At 35.5% G+C, this 20,876-nt stretch overlaps 1 protein-coding gene and 1 long non-coding RNA gene across 2 annotated transcripts in view; both read right to left on the bottom strand.

Moving 5' to 3' along the window:
* The window catches only part of CHD9 (chromodomain helicase DNA binding protein 9), an 81,178-nt gene extending 71,004 nt beyond the window's left edge, over window positions 1-10,174 (bottom strand). The window contains exon 1 of the mRNA XM_082489309.1: window positions 8,688-10,174. Within this exon, the coding sequence (XP_082345435.1) occupies window positions 8,688-10,124 (1,437 nt within the window). The 5' untranslated portion in view covers window positions 10,125-10,174. The remainder of the gene's footprint in view (window positions 1-8,687) is intronic.
* Window positions 10,175-10,233: 59 nt separating this feature from the next.
* Window positions 10,234-20,546, bottom strand: LOC309676698. The gene is made up of 3 exons (XR_014269617.1): window positions 20,497-20,546; window positions 18,620-18,708; window positions 10,234-10,292 (listed from the first exon to the last, which is right to left on the bottom strand). It is a non-coding gene; the product is annotated as an uncharacterized lncRNA (long non-coding RNA).
* Window positions 20,547-20,876: the final 330 nt, after the last annotated feature.

The raw sequence follows: 20,876 nt of genomic DNA, 5'->3' as shown, positions 1-20,876 counted from the left end.
ACCTATTCTTTCTAAAAGAAAATTGTTCTTACTAAATTCTAAGACAGTAAAACTCATATCTTGTTTTGTCACTCAGACGTTGCTTAAATTAGTTTACCTGCCTTCCCTGTGACAACTTGTGCTCTGTAATAGCTGGTTGCAGCTTAAGACTTGCAAGAACCAAAGTTCCTGCTACAACAAAATTGACACATCAAGCTGAGCCATACCTGGGCCTCATGAGCAGCCGCTACAAACATAGAGCAAAGAAGAAAAGCAATCCAAAGGTACTGCATCTTCTAGCACTGTTTCTTACCCTTCTGAAGCATAAAAGCAGGTACTGTAAGCCTTAGCATGTTGCAAGTCACACAAAGCACAATAGCTAGGTTTTTCTAGTAAGTTTGCTTAAAATAGTATTAAAGAACTCTCCTTCTATATCCATGGTACTCAGTTAAAAAGATGGTACAGTGAAACAATTGTTTTTAAGATTCCTCTTAAGGTTATTTTCAAAACCTATCAGTCAGAACTCTCTTTCTGAAACAATGTTTCAAACTATAAGAAACAAAATCCCCAAAATACGTGTGATGTCTTCTTTAGTACTAAGACCAACTTCTCTTTTCTTTCCAACATATAAACTAAAACTAAATTGTGAAATCATGAATATCTCTTAAAAGAGGCCTTATTATCAATCTATGAAAACTGATTCTTGTTTGCAATTCAATACACATTATGTGCACATAGACGATATGCTACTAACATTGAAATTACATTCAAATACAGACAAACTCCTGAAAAGGCAGTATGTAAAAGATAGGAACATTTTCCTAAGATATAAATTAAAATGCTAGCTTTTACAGTAAAGCATCACAGAAGCAAAAACCCCAAGTAAATGCAAACACAAGCCAAATAACCCCCACAAAAGAAAACCTGCCACATTTATAAAAGAAAAATCAATCTCTACTACAAATTACACAGCCGTATAAGACTTGTCAACTGCTTCTAGCCTAAAGCTACATTCCTAGATTAATTTATCACACTACTCAAATCAACATAAGAATCCTCAGTCGCATCATCCTAGAAATCCACTCACTTGTATTTATTAGCCTTAAGAGTTCCCACATTCCATCCACTCAACACCTGAAGATAGACACTGTCTTGGAAATCCACCTAACCAGGAACTTGTGCAAATTTTTTAACCTGACAACGAACAAAGAAAACAGTGACTCTCCAGATGCAAGATGCTGTTAGGTGGACAAAGTGCTAGGAATCACTTTGATTCCTCTATATATTTAGAATTAACATAACAGCTACAAGAAATTGGAAAACCTGAGTGGACAAAGCACACAGACAGCTGGACAAAAGCCACAGGAATTCCAAATGTACTTCAGATTCTTTGCCTTCAAAACCATACTACTGGTTAACATCTTTACAATTTTTGCTTCTCTCTCAGTAATAACACTTCACTAACACTTTATAAAGCATTGATTTTTCTACCAAACGTCTCAAGATGAAGCATTGTTCTGGAAGTTTTAGAGGCAATGGTATGTTTGAAGCCACTCAAAAGTTCAGACTTCAGGTAACAGCATTAGATAAAGCAGGTTAGTGGTTACATGTGCCAGTGGATAGTCCCACACCGAGCCCACTTGCACTCTCTTTGCATTTGACACCACGGTTCCACGTACAATTATTTTGCCTCTACTGCAGAAAATGATGCTTCCCACTCCTTCCTTTCTCCCCATCACTCTTCAGTACACAATTCTGTACAACTAAGAGGAGAACTGAATCAGGAACTTGTATTCCTGAAAAAACACCCCTGACAAAAAAAAGTAAAGTTTCTCTGCATCTGAATGAGTTTCCCAGGTGAGTTCATAGCACAAATAGTTGCATTAACACAGAGTGGAAGCATAGGAGCTTTTTTCCATAAACTTTTTTTCCCTTAAGCTAATTATACCTTAGGCATATACTGAACTACAGCTTTACCAGTCTATAGTATGAGTTGCTGTCTTTAGAAGACAACTCATGATGGGTTTTGTTTTCTGTTTTCTCTGTAATTAGGAACCACTACTTCCAGACTCTAAGCTTGCACAGTTATATCAGTACTCTCAGATTACTGAATTGCTTTATAGTTCTTCAGTGTCAACAAGATATCTGCTTGCAAATAATTATTTAGATTATTCCATCACACTTATTCTGCAATATCATTAAAAAAATAAGATCTATTTTACTTATTTTTGTCAACTATCTCGCCTTGCTATCTGTAGGATTACTCCTGTAAATTGACCTAGTCAGAAGCTTCCTTCCTATGCTTGCCATCTGTTAACTACTTTTTACAAAAATGCTTCTCTTTTGGCACATTTTAAAGACAATTATTGCAGTCATTTAATGAGTGTGCAATTATCTTAGGAAAAATTATATTCTCAAATTATAACAATCATCACAACAGCAAGTACTTCATTTTGAAGAGGAAACACACACAAAGAATTGGACAGCCTAATAATTTGACAAGTGACAAAGGTTGAGGGAAACTTAAGAAAAGCATTAGTGATGGCAAAAAAGATTCAAAAGACCACTGATGAAATAATTTAACTCTACCCAACAGAGACAGTAATTACTAACAAACTCATAAAACCTTTAAAACAATAAAGCATACACTCCGGCACATTTTCCCTGTTCTTAAAAGTTCAGCAATTTTTGTCTTTCCCTGTATTTTGAAAGGAAAAAAAAAAAAGCTGTATTTTGAAAGGAAAAACAAGGCAAATGAAAAATGGAGAAAATAAAAATTGTAATAAATATTCATCAGTGTGTTACAAACTGATCTCAAACATGTACTTCCTTTCCCCAAACTATGCAATTTGTCATTTTTAAAAGAAATAAAATATATAAAAAGCTTATGTAAAACAGATAAAATACATACAAAAGGAAATGCTTCATACACATTCGACTATAAATAAAGCTATCAAAATATTGCTGTCTTCAATGATTGATACATCATTGGCAAAAAGCCATAGATTAGTAATCAAAACATATTATATACAGCTGTAGTTTAAAAGACTTAGTTCATTCCAGGAACCGCACTGCCGGAGCTCAGAGATGTTGCCCTACTCCTCTCATTAACTCTGTGCATTTGACACAGCCTTGCCACTTTTCCTCCCCCCTATTTGTGCAGGCCTTTCTGTAAAAAATAGAAAGCAAAAAAGCCAGAAAATACAGTACAAAGAAGGTCAGAGGAGGGATTACTTTCATTACTTGTACGTACATGATAAACCTATTAGGTGCTGGGAAATGACAACTGAAATCTGCTGCCTCACTGTGGTAAAGAATTTACTAAGGCCCTACAAGGAAGGTGAAAATTGTTCCTTAAGCAGAGAATTAAATCCAGAGCATACAACTCCTAGAAATGTTGCAGTAAATAAATATAAATGCTTAATGGGAGCTATACCAGCACTATTATGCATTTTAGGTAAAAGAACAAAGTTTTAGGGCTCTTTTGGTTTGGAGGCTGGTTTTTTGGAGGGTGTGGTTTTTCATATTTCAAGATTACAAGATATGATTTTTTAATGCCCCCCCCCCCCAACACAAATACTTAATGGAACAGATGTCTAGATTTCAGTTTTCAGACGATGCAAAGTAGGGCAAATTTGGAGATATGTATTTTATTATGCTCAGACCCACTGAAAACTGTCATCCGCTGCTTCCCAAGCAGTATATGTATTATCATAATTTTACAATCTTGTACTGTAACAACACTTAGGAGCCACAACCTATAAACTTACTATGCAAAATAGCCAAACTTTTCTACAAAGTATTTATAGATAGTGTGATCAGTTCGTTACTTAAAATATTTCTCATTGCAGGCTCACTTAAAATTAAACTATACGGAATATAAGAAATACACTCTGACAAATACTGTATGCTTGACTTTTACACATTTTCCATAACTGCATCTATCAAGTAATTGGCTTCTTGAACCTACCATAACTAACCAAGAAAACACATCGCTGTATTTCTGCCATAAAACTTCACAGTGCAAGATTTCAAGTAGAACAGCAAGCAACGGCAGAGTAAGAGGTTTACAAGTGGAATAATCCAAACGATACTTGTCTACAATCAATTTAGAGTCAATACAAAAGGGAGGCATCTGCTAACAGAGTCAGAGGTGAAAGGCCTTGTGACACGCATCGCAGCAGCACATAAGCCTGCACTTTGATCAGGTGAAACTTAGTTCCATCTCTGGGGATATGCTCATATATGAGGTTATGCCATTCTGATATATACAGATGTCCCAGGGCATGACACCAACCGAGCAATCACCTACAATGACCAGGCTCTCTTTGCTAAACTTTCAACAAGGGCAAGACAAATCCTCTCCAAAACTAAGTGTCCTCTGTTGCTATAAAACAAGTGGTAGGAAAGCTCATGCTTGCAAGCATAAAAACCCTCACATGTTTCAAGTCAGCTTATAAAAAAAAAGTCAGATGCAAGATACTGGAATTCATGAATATACTGAATTATCAAGGTAGGTGCCCAAACTTTTAGTCACAAAAGGCAAAAAAAGATACACCTGATTTAAGAACCAAGACTAGCACCTTGTCCTATAGCACTTAAGATTATTAACAGAATATTATTTTCCAGTTTAATCTCAGTTATTCTGCTTCCACGTATGTAGCCAGAATACATTAAAATGCTTATTACAAAATAATATACACAGTGAGACGGTAGTAAACTTCTCTTAGGGCAGTTTATACTTCAGATTATCTTTCCAACTTCCTTTTTCTTCTAAAGATGCAGAACTGAATGTTCATCTTTTTTCAACTTTATGAAAAGCAAATAGATTATTTAGCTATAGCAAACTCAAAACAGTTTTAGGTGGAGTTAAAAAGATCAGAAGTGTTATATTAGTCAAAGCTGAGGCTACATGAATCGTCAGTGCTTTTCTCCACTTTCTGTTCTTAAACTGATGAAAAATGTATGATGTAAAATTAAGAGGTACAATTTATTTAAAATTATAATCTAATTACAGCAGGCATAGAAAGTATAATAGCAGCATAAGACATGCTAGATTGTTTTTAATTCTGCAGTATTACTACATTGAATACATTCTATTAATTTTTAAATTAATTTCTATCAAATGAATAGCGGTACAAGTAAAAATGTGATGAGCATGCTTGCTTTCAAATAATGAAACAAGAAGTATTTAATGTTCTTTCTTAGTTTTAAATAACCTCAGCATTACTGTAGTTAAAGATCTTTGGTTGTCTAGTGTTGGGTGCATTCCAATAGCTCCAATAGTTCATTAACTATTTCATAAAATAAAGTTTTCCTTTCTGAAAAAACCTCAATCATTATCAAAGTAAAACTGATAGAAATAATTAAATCCACTGGTAATTGTTTCCTCCACATGTACAATATCCAGTATGAGACATTGCCTTGTTAAACAATAGACATTTCACCTTAACATATGGAAGTTATCAAAACCCCTTCCCATCTAACTCCTAGCCTACAACCAACCAGTTTCAGTAAGACCAATATTCCCTCCCTGTCCTCTACCCCACCTTCTTCCTCTCTGGTTAAACTACACACAGTTGTAAAAGGCTCAATCAGAACAAACTCATCTTGAACTTTAAATTCTACGAAGTGACCGAAGAATAAAAGTGAGAATTAGAACTAAAACCCCCTCTTAGAATTGTAATCAGATAAAAGACAGATCTGAAACACTTAACTTGAGTAATTGCCATACTTTTCTGTTAGTAGTCATATTACATACACTGCTGATTTAAAGACTTCTGCATTGTTTGCTTCTGTCACTCCCCCATCAATGCATTCCTCACTGTAGTTTGACAGCTACCACTTCAGAACCAGTTTCTGAAGGAAACATTAAACACCTGTCCAATTATATAAACTTAAGGTAAGAATCCAATTTATACAATTTATTGCATAGCCCAAAAACATAAAAACCAAACCAAGCAGTTTTATAACTCTGTTTTCTGTCCATTTCATTTCAAAGGGAAAACACAAAAAAAGTTTAAATATTGTAAATTTGCTTTGTTTTCACACCAGCATAAAAAACATAACCAAACCCCCAAAACTTAACTCTACAGGCCTTAGAGCTTTCCCTCTATTCCTAGTTACAAAACAAAGCCCTAAAACTGATGTCAGCGAGATCGAAACAAATCTTGAAAGGTTCTGATGTATACAACAGAAAAGTCACAGCACCAGAAAGTTTTATTAGAGTTAATTCTCACCAGCTGGCTTGTATCCCGCATGCTCCTTAAACACGATGCTAACCCCTGGATTTCTTGCCACCCCCACTTTTCCTGGAATCCACTTCCTCTTCACCCTTCACCCACAGCTGCTCATGGGAGACCACCAGCCTCCACACTGCTCTTCCCAACCCTGGGTTATACCACTCTGTTCCCTGGCAGGGAACCCAGTGCTGCTCCCTCTGCAGTACTGTACACACAGTAATAAACAGGATCACGTTTCCCCAGTAGCTACTATAGCACGTCCCTTTAGCGTACCGGGATAAATGACAAAAGTAGCTACTTGGGTTATGCCCTCTTCTTCCCCCTCCCCAACCTAAAAAGTAAGAAATGTTTACTGAAACCAACAGAATGCATCTAGTGCATCACTCAGTTAATCAAGCTAATCTCAAATACACAGCCGTACGCGTTCTATTAACATCACACCACAATTTTAAAGAAGTTTCACTAGTAGGAATTGAAAATCACACGCTCCATAAGCATAAGCAGAAGTTGTAATGGAGAAGAAATCTACTGAACCAAGACCAAAGATTAAATGTGTTAAATCCTTATCTCTACACTGATGACATAAAATTAAAGGGGGGGGGGGGGGGGGGGGGGGGAGAAGTGTTAAATTGCCTCCTTCACTGGCCTGTGTCCTGCAAACTAAGTAGAAGTAAAAGTCAGTAATTACATTACTTTCCTTCCCAATATTTTTTTCCCCTCAGTAAGGCACCATTCTATATTCTAAGGTAGAGAGAATATGAGTAGCAAGAATATAGAAGTAGTACACCCTATTTAAAGGTGTCTGCATGTATATATTTGATGTTAGAGTTGCCTCTATCTTGAAATACAGAGACTGAAAATTAGAAGGCCTTTATATACCCTCTCCTTTCCTAAATACAAGCTAAATTCCTCCTAGACTTTAAAACAGGAGTTTAAAATAAAAATTTCTACTTCCACTGTTCACATGTACATGGATTTCAGACAGCCTCACGAGTTTGGAAACCCTAGATAGCCAGCGATGGCAGCTGAATATGTGCATTTATCATATAGAAGCTACAGCTCCTTCAGCCAAGCCATCTAATTGAAGAAGTTTCAGTCATTCCTGTCACATCAAATTTGGGCTGGAAGCTACCAAGCAGTGCCAAACTGTGATCATTTTAAGGTATTAACTTAGAGATAATGCAGTCACTGATACCACTTTTCAAGTACTCATAAGGAAAGCCACTAAACCAGTCTCCAAAACCATAGCAGGAACTCAAAGATTGATAAATTTTAAAAGCAGAAAGAATAATTATTTGTGCCTTTGGTTATTACATCTCTCCTATATTTGAGATGTATTTTCTTTTCATTTAGGAATTTTTTGAGCTGAAAAAGCTGCAAGAATCTCACATATGCTGAGGTTTCTAGTAGCTATAATAAAAACATGATTTTGCTGATTACAGTGTTGTGAAAAACACAACTTTACTTGCCTTATTTTGTTTTTGAAAAGCTTAGCTACTCTCCTAAGAGACCAAAGCAATCCAGAAGCACCAATCTACATTTCAATATATTGACACTTACACATTTCCTATAAAAAAGGTGATGATGATACAGATAAAGGCTGGCATTAAAAACAAAAAAAATGGACTCAGTATCTCAATTAAAACTATTTGAAAATTCACTACATTACATACAAGAAAACACTCCTAAGAAACAACCTGAAAGATTGTCTTTCTGAACCCTTCAATGCTCACACAATTTCAATTTCTCTCAGATAATCTGAAAAGCACTCTTGTATACCATTAAAAAAGTTCAATATAATTTTTATTGTATCTTGTCTTCCACGCGGAGGGCTCTAATACTTCCAGTAGGTGTGCATGTTACACTAAAACAACTGCAGAGTTTGTTTGGTTTAGCTGAAAGTAACAAAATCAAACACAGGCATAGCCTTTTCTATGTTTTCTATTATTATTAATCTTATCAAAAACAAAACAAAAAAGTTTGTATTTTTAGCCAATGAGCATGACCACAAAAACACGAAGCAAAGGAATGACTAACAACTAAACCAGTGCAATTCTTGCAGGAAGTCAGGTACACGAGCAGTACGAAAGCTCTTAAAAAATATATTGCTATAAGTACTTTAAGAGACAGTAATATTTGCCCCAAAATCATAAACCAACCATTTTTCTCTGCTGTACTTGGGAAATATAAACAGTAGAAGGACCAGCAACATTTTCTCTGACTAAATATTTCAGGTCATATAAACCTTGTTTTCTACAATGGTAAGAAAACAACAGGAGAAAGCAAGGTCTGCATCAACAGGGTGGGTTTTTTTCCTAAACTAGCAGTTACTTCCACTTCTTCAGGGTCAAGTAACAACAGCTCAGAGACTTCAGTTACCATGCTTTGGCACAAGCCCTATTAAGCGTTTCACCAGATCAACCAAATCAAACAGCTTAAACCCTCACGCCCCAAATCCCTCCGTACCTGTCCTTGCAAGGTTACACGACTCCTGTCTTGCAGATGCTGATTAGAAACGGAAGAATGCCAAGGATGGACCTGACTTTGAGACTGTGCCCGAACAAGATCAGATGACTGTGTTACTTGCTGTGGCGTTATATGGTGTTCCAGATCATGCTCTAAAACATGGCTTGTGCTATCCTGAACAAATGCAGAATCATCAAACTGCGGCAGAAGGTCTTCCTGAAGGAGGTCATCCGGGTCAAGTCCTGTAAATGGTTCATTATGACTCTCAACTTGATGAAGTAAGTTCTCGTCCAAAGATGTAAACCCGTTGCTTTCAATAGGGTCAGTGAAATGGCTTATCTGAGAAGCAGAACCAGCGGAAGCTGGAAAATTAATATTCACAGGAGAGAGTTTTGAACTACTAAAGTTGCCCTGAGGATGTGCAGAGTGCAACATTTGAAAACTATTTGAATTCAAAGGTGTATTAGGATTCAACATGTGCTCAGTTGTTTCTTGCTTGGTCCCTGTTTGAGATGTAAAGGCATCGCTTCCAGTGAAGTCAGAGAGAGAGTGTGTCTGCTGGCTGGTAGAAAGAGCTGTTGTAGACTGAAGAAGGCTGGTTGGAGAAATGTGGTTATTTGAGTAAGAATAAGGAGATGAAAATTGTTGGCTATTATTGACAGAACATGGAGTAATAGTTGGGGACTGTCCATCAAAATTTCCTTCCTGATTCCCACAAAAATGGATTGAAGCACTTGCAGTTTGAGAAAACTGTTGAACAGACAGAGGCTGCTGTGAAGTTGATGGATTAGAAACCGGAGGTGGGTGGTTAACACCGACTCTGTGAGAAGTAGATACATTAACTTCCATGAAGTCTTTTGGCTGACTCAGAGCATCTTGCCCCGTGTTGTTTCTGCTTTGTTGCGACCGTAGAGAGGCACACTGATGCTGCGGTTCGTTAGCCTGAAATAAGGCAAAGTCATGGTGTGCTACAAAGCTTTTGTTTTGCTGCATAGACTGAGAATGTCCTTGGTGAAAGGGGGACCCATTTTGATTTGAAACAGTTGTGGTAGTTTGATGACCCCACATAGGACTACCATCAGCCACATCTGGAAACATCCCATTAGACTGGTTTTGCGGATGAATTGGTGAACAATTGAACTGAGAGTGTGGTGATAAGACATTGTCAGCTGAGCTATTAAAAGACTGATTTACTGAGTGAAGTTTCAGTGAATCATACTGATTCAGCTGATCAAACTCACTCATCTTTTGTGGATTTTGAGCATCTTGCACATGGTTCAATGAGTCTATGTGCAAAGGTTCAAATTCTGCACCCAAATTCAATTCATCAACAAGTGAAACAGGTCCAGGTTGAACAAAGGCATCATCTGACAAACCTTCTAAGGTCTCACTAAAAAGATTGGCATCATCAAAAAAATCCATCATAGGATCAGTCATCTTGATAGGTCTGTACTGCTTTTTCTCTCAACTCCAAATGGAGTCAGTTTTGGCGCTCTGCAGTGAACAGAAACAAATGACATCCAGCGGTCACCACCTTATCCAAGGCATGCCAACATCCATTAGTGCTTCTGATGGAACATTCGTCTTAAAGTGTTAAATCATCCTCTGGGAAAGAAAAAAAAAAAAAAAAAAAAAAAGAGAAAAAAAAGGAGAAAAATTACTTTCATGACTCTCCTCATCACTCCTTCCCCTTCCCAACACTTCTATGGATTTTCAGTATTTTGTTCATAACTTTACAGTTTAGTTAAACCACACATTAATTATTTTTCCTTACACTTGATGCCCTGTACAGTGTTTATTGGTTTTGTGCCTTATGTAATGAAAGTAATATTTGATGCTTTAAATGTAATGGTTTCAATTTTTTCATTGTTTGCTCTATTACCAACGCACAATTTTAGATTTTCCTTTGCCGTTTTCATTAAAACTATCAAATTGTAACAGAATTGTGTTTTTCAGTAGTCCAGAATTAATTAAAATTTGTTTGTAGAAAGAAATCATGTAATACATAAAATGTACACAGTAATTCTGTATGTTTAAGCAAGAAACTTGAGATGTTATAGACTACATTTAAAAACAAAGCTACCTTGACTTGAGTAAGAAAAGCTGAGATACTCCATTTCTTCTATTTAAGTTATACTAAGTAAGATTCTGAAAAACTGTGTTTTATCTCAAAGACATACTAGAACTCTTACTTAAAGGAAACACAAGAGGATGAATATGGTGATTCAGTCAAAGATAAACACAGGAAAAGAACCACCTTTGGTTCAACAACAGAGTTTACACACTTACCTAGTATTGAAACAAAAGTTGTTTTATTCACGGTGTCACTGAGTGATCACCAATGAAACAGTTTTCAATCAGGGATTTCAGGCAAGGAGAGCTGAGACGCAAGGTTAGTTTAACTTTAGCCTAAAAGCTTGCATATTCGTAGTGTAATCAAACAGAATGGGAAATGAATGAAAATGTGTCGCTGTGATAATTTACCTCCCCAGATAACTAGTAAACCCCTAGAATAGAGGTGCAATCACTTTAAACGAGTATCTTAATGAAATAATCATTCCTTTACCCTGTCAATACACATATCTACTTACTATAAAGAAAAAAGGAAAGGAAACAGCCACAGCTTTTAATGCCTGACCCTACTACTAAAGCTCACCTTCATGCTCTCCTCCTCCACTTCAATTCCAATTCTTCATTAATGAATTCTCCTAAAAATAAAATAAGAATAGGATCTTTCCAGAAATGGACACCCTGGAAATCTGTAATATTCTCTTGTAGACAAGGTTCATATTGAACCAACTAAGTACAAAGTCGTCTTTGACAAGCTGATGAAAACTTGTTCTGCTTATACTCCTAGTCTACTAGAAGTGTTGTGACCATAGTCAGAATAAAGCCTAACCTAAATTAATAAAACTTGTTGAGGATTTGCGTTTATAAAACTTCTGGTTTACACAGAAAAAGGACAGCTGGATCCTGATTCACACTGAAAGACACCAGTTGGTAACATCTATCAAGTATGAATTGTTAATTGCTATGAGTATAGGGAACAAGCATGCTGTAAAAAAGGCACAGAAGCTTAGGAAGGCGACAGCTTTGCATAGCAAAGTACCTGTGGATTCCAGATGATACATACACAACTCTCTGCTTAAAGTTAGGACCTCCTGAAGTCCCAAGTTAAAGGAAGCACTAACATAAATTAGACCCCATTATCTTCTCACACTAAGCTGTCTACTTATGATTAAAAGCAACAGAATGACTTTCCCAGTATCAAGCACCTTCCAACAAATGATAAACCAGCATCAGGATCCAGATAGATGATGTGGCATGGTTTTAGGTTTCTGTAGCATTTCTAATACAATCACCTCTCATCTTAAGGTATTTCAACTCAAAAGATAAGTCAGGGGAGAGCTATTTTAGCTAAGAGAAGACAACAAAGCCAGATTAAGTACAAAGAAAGAATATCATAAGTACAGAATAAATGATCTAATTAAAGAAACCCCCATCTGGAGAAAGATAGATGGAAATTATGGTAGCCATGTGTAAAATGTCACGTTCCAGGCTATCAAGTACTCTACTGTAAAAAACCTCAAATTTGAAGCCTGCATCAATAAAAGTTTGTATATTGAGACTGTCTATAAATAGCTCGGCAGACTGCATACAGCTCCTTGGTTATGCCCAGAGATAAACTATATTTCACTATGATAGGAAGGCTATTCAATTTGTGCAAAATTGAAAAAACAGAATGAGATTTCTTCCATCTTTAGCAATATAGAGACAATAGGATGTACAATTTTTTAAAATTTTTATGTATTTATTTTTTTACATAGGGCAAGTGACATATGGGCCAGCTATTCTGTTGTAATTAACTATTATACATGTTCTTGAGTTTAACTACACAGTAGCCTAGAACTATCAAACAGGACTAAAACAACCCTGTATTGAAAACATATGTACCAGACAATCTATTCATGTTTTACTGACTACTGTGTACCTTTATAGTAAAAAATGGGAAAAAGCATGCGTAACAGCATGCATCACTGCAGTTGCCACACTGTAACTCAGAGCTTCCCTCAGAAATTTTTTTCTTTGCTCAAAATCCAAGAAACACTTTTCATCTTAGTTTTTCCTACTTTCTTTCAGCATAAGGAAAGAAAGGGATGAAATAAAAGACAACTAATAAAAACTCTCTTTTTAAAATGCAAAGGCTTTACAAAACAAATAAATCTTAGTAAGTATAAAAAGGAAACGTACCCCAAAGATGTCAGTTTCACTTCAAGGATGCAAGCAAGATGAACACCACAGATGAACCTCCAAACTGAGACATCGGAAGATACACAAGAAACCTCTCCAGCCTAATTAGACCAATGTAATTTTATTATGAAGAAAGCTTCTCTGTAAAGAAGAGATCATGAAGAGGGGGGAAGAAAAAGAAACAACCCAAGCCTCTTTTGGAAAGGATACCACTGTAGATAGCCTGAACACAACTCAAGCAAAGACACCTCGGTTTTTGACCAGACAAGTAATTTTACCCCTAGGCTTTTTCTTCAGTGTCTACAAAATCCATCCTGTTTTTTTAGCCCAAAGAAACGCATAACTTGGAAATTCAAGGATATTGATTTGGAGAAACTAGCCTTTCACACAAAGTCATCTTCCAAATTTATTGAGCGACAGTCGTTTTTGTTTCTCTCTGCTGTACTTGAATATGAAAACATTAGATGCTCAGCTTGCAAATTGTGATGGCGTATCAAGGCAAATTGTGATGGCGCATCAAGGCAAATTCTGATGCATTTCTGAACTTAATTGGCACACAAGTAGTATTTTTCTGTCCTTTCCTTAAAAAAACCCTACCTCCTCACATCTAACTTACCGAAACAAAAAAGTTCTGACGTGAAAACTTTTCACATGCTCTTCTCCATGTTCTTAGTCCCTCTTATATAGAAAATTATGGCAGCTACAATTATGTTTTAACACACTTTTATCCAGCCTTCTCCTTCCCCAAACAGATCTGTAGTACCAATTCAAACTTTGGACATGTTTTTACCTTCAACTGGCAGAAAAGCATTAGAGGAAATAAACATTCTGAAGACTTTCATCTACTGGACTTGACAACTAAAAGTTTAACAATGCAATGGCAGCCAGTGTTTTATAGTACCAGTTCCAAAATACTGCTCATGGAAGATAAGCTTCTATTGGAGCTGTATTTTAATCATAACTAGTTTTGAATCTCTACTCAAGAAAGCAAACTACAGTAAAAGCAGCAGAATGTGTTAACAAAAGGAGAGGAAAAAGAACTCTTCCGTCTTTCTTAAAGAGGCAAATCTTTGCTTTGTAAAAACTCAGTATTTCACTGCAAGAAATCACTGTTATGATAAGTAATTCTATTTTACAGCAACCTAAAGTTTGATTTCTCTTAGTAAATGTAATTTGGTATCTCTGTGCCATCTTACATTGAGAATTTCTGATGAAGTTACACTTCCTGTAAAACCTAATTAATTCTAATACCTTGTATGTCTAAATTCTCCACCATTATTGTATACTGATTTAATAGTAATCTTTACCAGGCTTAAAGTTAGCAAGATCCTTCTACAACAACAATCTTTAAGAACTGCTTGGACCAATTTGAGACAATAAATAAATAAAATGAGACAATAAATAAATAAAATGAGCACCACAATAGACGTACAACCTGACAAAGCAATTGGAAGACTATGGTTGCTGCATTGGAATTGAAGAAGTTACTGCCCCCTATCAGCTAGAATTGCTTCAACAATATTTACCAACTATAGGACATTTGTTAAATTTAGAATTTTCTGCAGTGGGTTTTGGTTTTTTAAATGGAACCCAGAGGCATTCAGCAGTATTTCTTACTAGGACTTAGTTTCTCCCTTTGTATTTTAAACTCTCAACTTTGAACCAATCAAGTTGATGTTATGTAGCAAATGAATCAACAGGAACTACTACAACGACTACAGGGTAACTACTATCTATTATCTATGCAACAAAATCATACATTAGACTCACTATTAAAAACAAAAATAAGGGGTGTGTGTTGTGTTATTTTTGTTTGTTTGTTAGTTTGTTGTTTTTTTTAAATAACATGAAGTTTTCTAAGAGAAATTACCAGGAACAATCAACAGTATCCCCCAGGCTAAGGTGAAACACATTTCAAGATTTGCTATCTTCAGATATGCTAAAGCATCTAGAATTTAAACAGTACATTTTTTTTAGTTTGCCAGCTGTATCATTTGATGTCTCACTCAAAAACACAGCATCTTCTCCAATTAGTATTAAGGCATTCTGCAAACATACTTGAATCAGACCAGAAACATCTCCCAGCTCTTGGTTTTTTTCCTCTGGTCACCATTCATTAAACTGAACACCTATACTTTCTTGAATCTACTAATTCTTAACGTTAAGAGATCTATTTTAAACTAACGATTTAAACCAAAGTATTATAACAGGAGAAATGGTATTAAAGTAGATGTTACGAGTCCAAGTGAATGAAAAAATACTGATTTCTGTATAACCCATGTTTTTCATTTAAAAAACAATGTTATATTCTGTGCAGTCTAAAACTATCTTTTCAATTACAGAATATAAATCAATGCATTACTGTTCCTCAATCTGCAAAAGCAGCTCTCCTGTACTACTACTGTAACTCTAAATTTTTTGAACTTAAAGATCTTTTCCAAATTTCACTTATTATATTCAAAGCCACTTAGAAATGAAACTGGCTGCACTCAGCCCAGTTTGTTTCCTTTCCTTAAGTGTGTATGCAAGAAGAATGAATCAATACCAGACCTAGGTTAGGAAACTGAGGTTTCAAGTTAACTTGGTTAATGCAACTCCTTGTAAAGCGTGTGTGTGGCGAGAGGGGGGGAAGAAACCTTCTCCATTTTGGTTGCTCATCAAAGTTTAATAACCCCCCTTTATTCTCATCAGAAAGAAAAGAAGACATTTTATACTATATTAGCGTGCGGTAGATCTGAATTGTAAAATGACAAGCTGTAGTTACAGACACAACTAAGAGCAGAAATGAAGGGAAAGGTACAAGATTTAAAGACCAGAAGAAACGAAATAAAGCTTCATTTTACAGAATACATCAAAAAAGAATGAACACGTAAGAAAACAGAATGGAACAAAGATATCAAATTTTGCTTTCAAAAAACTGAAGTGGGAGTAGCAGTAAAATACAAGATAATAAAAACTACTCGTGTGTTTTATGTCATTAATTGCATTGTTGATTACTTTTGATGAAGTGACAACAGAAAACAAGCTACTGTAATTATAAGCAAGTAAATCAGGTAAAGATTCAGCACATTACCATGAAATCCACACTTATACTTTGATAGACTAAGTATTACTGCTTCACATGACTGATGTGGGACAGTACCACAGATAAGAGGAAGTCAGTGACTTTGATGGCCATTTTTCACAAAAGAAGTTGAAACAATGGCTATCCAGACAAGTAACAGAAGCGATCTCAGAAAGAAGCCAGGGACAAGCTAGTAGATGGAAGGCATTAAAAGTGAAGTCATAAAAGCATGGCATAACAGAAATCCAGACTACAGGTAAAGGACACAGAAGGGATAAACACAGATAGTCATAACTAGGGAAGAGTTTTACATTATACACATGCAAAGTGGTGGGGTTTTTTTTTGGGGGGGAGAGGGAAAGCAATGCAGCCAGGCATAACAGACTTGCTTCCAAACAAGAGATCTGCCAGACAGACTGAAAAAAATCATTATATTTGCTAAGTTTTATGCAGCATGCGACAGCATGACAGATTTGTGGCTTTGTATGATTTGCCTATCTATTAGCAGATGGAACACTGTGTCAAAAGAGGTAGACAGAGCATGTTAAAAACCACTCAAAACTGACCACTTCTGCATAATATTTGGAAATAATAGAGACATTCTCTCCCCAATATTAAAAATAAAAGACAATTACCCTATCATTATTTGTCAGATTTAATTACAACTAAAGCTTCGGCTAAGTTAAAAAAGCTGCAGTAAATTAAATAATACAGAAGCTACTTCCCACTGATGCGCCAATATAAATTATATTCTATTACAGATTTAAAGATCAATGTACATGTTAAATTTAAAATGCACAAAGCGACAGCACAATTTCCCCCAAATCCCAGAAATATAGAAGATTAAAAAAAAGAATGCTTAGACATTTAGTAGAGATGAACTCTTATTCCCTAACAGAAAGGAGTAAGTCAGTCTCTGTACAAGAGTGCCATGGCATCAGTAGATAAATAAGGAGTGAAATGATGGATTTTCTCTTATTGCTATCACTAAAATTAGGAGAAAACTTGTCTGGGTAGCCTGTTTCATTACATAAACCCCCACATATCCAGTTATACAGATAAATATGCATTATTTTATTTTAAAATTGCTTTTAATTGATATGCAGTTATAATTATTTTTGAGTAACGAGCCATCCCTTTAGTAAAATCATACCCTCAACATATTGGTTTTGTTTAGAATTCTATTCTGCTAGAGTTCACAGACATCACCCTAAATACTCAAAAGATAACTCAAGTACCTTGTATTTTGCTTTGAAGATTAGGAAGAGAAAGATTTGAAACTGATGGTCCTAAATTAAGTTCTGAGGACCAGGTTCCAGTCCATGGCTAATGGCTACAGTTCCAGCTCTGAGTAACACCATAAGAGGGGAGCAAACTGGCTTTTGTGTGCTTGTCACAGTAATTCAGAGTAGTCTGTTCTCATACCTACGCCTGCTTTGTTTGCATCAAGCACCTCATGTAACTGTTTCCCCCTCTACACCCCAGACATGCACAAACTCCCTCCTACCACCTCTCCTCCTTTCTGCTGAAGCAGGTAGCGTCTGGGAAATAAATATTAAAGATTTATAGAAAAAATATATTCAGTAACTGTCAATTGTTATGGTAATTCATAAAAGTTAAAGTCAACCAACATAACAAATGACATTTCACTTGGAAAGAAAACCCATCTTTCAATGCAACTAAAGACAAATTTCTACCATTCTCAAAGATGTTTTGCTTCACTGGGACAGCTTCTTTATTGAGAGCAGCTTTGCTTAAGATGAACAGAGCCAAACCCTACCAAAGAGAAAGCGTATCACCGAACTCTCCGTATAAAACAGCATACCAGAAAGTCCCACAGCATGTTTGGACCACTTACTAGGCTTCTCTAAGAGATCCATTTTAAAATTAACTTTTAACTCAAGGCAAACAAGTCTCAAAATGATGTTTCAGCAAGCAGTGCTTAATATATGGAGAGAACACATTATGACAAATTCTGTAATGTATGAAGTAATGTATGAAGTGATCTCAGTTGTTTTAGAGACCCACAAAAAATAAAAATACTAGCAGCATTTAGAAAAATTCATACTTTCTAGTGAGATTTTTGTCGTTGTTTTGTTTCTACTGTTTTGAGTGGGGGGTGTGTAATACCACAGAGTTTCTTCAGATGAAATATGGTTTATATTATTGGCAAAAAGGTGTTGTTTTTTTAATTGCACAAAATTAACATCCTTTCTTTTGTTGCTTCCCAGGACAGGGATTCTTTCTTCCCAAAACTCCAAATTCAAAAAATGTATGGTGAGATGCCCAACTACAGCCTGTAGAACTGTTGTATATATAGGAAAAGGAATCTCAAATCACAGACCAGTTTTTAAATTATTTACCTATATACCACCATGCTAAGAGTTAGAGTGATTTAGTTAGAGCACTGATACTTAGATACACAGATTCCAAAGTTTAATAATTAGCTTGTGTGAAAATTAAGAGCTAGCACAGGCACCTAAAGAACCCTATACTGTAATAAGTATCTGATTCACCTAAAAGACACAAAAATAAGTTGTTGAAATCTTCTAAATTAAAAAGCGTATCACAAGATATTTAAGAAAAGGGCCCAAGTCAAGATAAAAAATATCCTTACCCGTGAATATAGAACACATCTCTTCAATGAAGAATTAAGAAGCTCAGAGACATGCTTTAAATCCAGATGTATACCTCATCATCACAGACCTGAAAATGAAACGTGGTAAACAAATCACACAATCACCAACTTCAGGAGTACATATTCAAATGCAATACTTTAAACTCAACAAATTAATAGACACCATAAAATCGGGAACACCAAAATTAATGCACAATCACGAATAGCCATGACTTCGTAAGTGTCTGATAAATAGGCAATTAAAGTGCCCGTTTTGTAGGACCACCAAAAAAACTCCAACCCTAAAAGCCTCTAAGGTTGAAGGGCAGTCTGTGCCAAAATACTAGAAGTTTTAGGTAACGTAAGACACAATATAAGGACAAAGAAAACCAACAAACCAACCAACACCACAACGTTTTGAGGTTAGGTTTTAAAACTGTCAATGCAAAAAGCCCTGTACATATTATCTTTTAGCACCAGTATGTTACTACATACTGACAGAAGTACTTGCCAATAGGAATCGACACTGCCTTTCTAGGGGAGCATACTTGCATGAGAGTTTTATCCTACTCTTTGCCTTGACAGTAGGCAGGGGAGCTTGACTTAGGTTCTCTTAATCTGAAAGCGGCTTGAAAATTACACAGTTTATGGGAAAATGCGAGAGGGGTGAAAGTGAAGACTTCTAGGGCCTGTGTGTAAAAGCTTCAAAGCAAACAAAAACACACTCTAACATTAAAAGACAGGCAAAACAATTAGTGTATCAACTTACATTCTATACCAGTGTGTTTTTCCATAAACAATGTTGCCCTTTTAAAAATATGGTCATTCTCTCCCAGGCACAGAGCAACCTCCAATTCCAATAAATATACTTCCCTCTCCCTAAATATAGTTTCTTGGTGACAAACTCTTAAACACCTTTCCAAGAATATTAATACAGTTCAACCTTTAATCTTTATTAAAAGATAAGATAGCATATATCACTGCATTATGAAGCAGATTTTAACACAAAGATTATTTCTTCTCCCCACATCTTTGAGACAACGTTGTAACATGTCAAAGATATAAAATTAGTTATAGGAGCTATCAAAAGTCTGCAGTGTTCCAGTAAAAAAATTTATTTGGTACTAATTTGGTACATAAATTATTACATTTATCCTGCCTTTATTATTCAGTAACTTCAAGACCTATTCCAAGTCTATTCCATACTAAAATGTATCTGCTGTGCATTAATAGGGAGACTTAAATAATGTGCAAATATTTTTGTCTAAAATTCATAAAGAATAAGCATGTGCCCAAACACATACTTAGGTGTAGGTTGCTAATATACTTCCATCTTTGTTTGTTACCTATGTGAAGTGATAGGAATTTTGTACCAGAACAACCAGGAAACTTCCTCTAGCTGTTCTTTCTTTCTATACTGGAACTCCCATCATGCAAATAGAGGTCCCATCATGCAAAAGTCCTCTTCATACCCAGAAAGCAGAATCAAGTTTGAAATTATTTAACTGTCCGGTTTTATGCAGTATTTCAATATATTTTTTTATTTGCTCAGCTTCTGTTTATTTAAAAGTTCTTTGATGATTAAACAAGTTACAGTATAAAGGTTTTACAATGTATAAATTAACTGAATAGAGTCATTCAAAAACTTATTTTTTGTTTTTAAAAAAAAAAAGAAAATTGAAAACTTACAATCAGGTAACTTCTCCTAGCTGTAAGAGTTCAATAGTAAAAAAAGAAATCTAATTCACCTGTTACTACCATATAACACAAACACTATCTTAAGTTCTTGGTTATCCAAAACATTGCTGTTTTGGATCCTTGCTCAACTGGATTCTTCCTGAATCCTTAAAATAAAGAGAAAAAAAGTTGTTTCTTACTCTTTAGTATAGTGTCCACTTGCTTGAACAGCTTCCAATATGGAGACAATTGTGGAGTACTTAAAAGTTTGAACAATCCTGCATTGAAAAGAAGAAAAAAACATACATAACTAAATATACATTCACCAGACCTATGATACATTATTCTAAATGTAAAATACAAGGAATACTTCAGACAGCAGAAGAATGGCTGATGATTATACTAAGTGCCAAAGTGAAATACACACAAAAAAAAGGAACTTATAGCTTTCTTAAGAAGTAAAGTGGGATCTATTTCTGCAGATTCTCAAATAAGCTATATTGCTATATTTTAATTCCATATAAGAATATATATGTATATATCTTTTAAATGAAATATGGTAAAAGACTGTTCTGTAAGT

Source organism: Vanellus vanellus, assembly GCF_965231255.1.
Source record: "Vanellus vanellus genome assembly, chromosome: 12".
Taxonomy (NCBI): domain Eukaryota; kingdom Metazoa; phylum Chordata; class Aves; order Charadriiformes; family Charadriidae; genus Vanellus; species Vanellus vanellus.
This window is presented reverse-complemented; position numbering and strand designations above follow the sequence as displayed.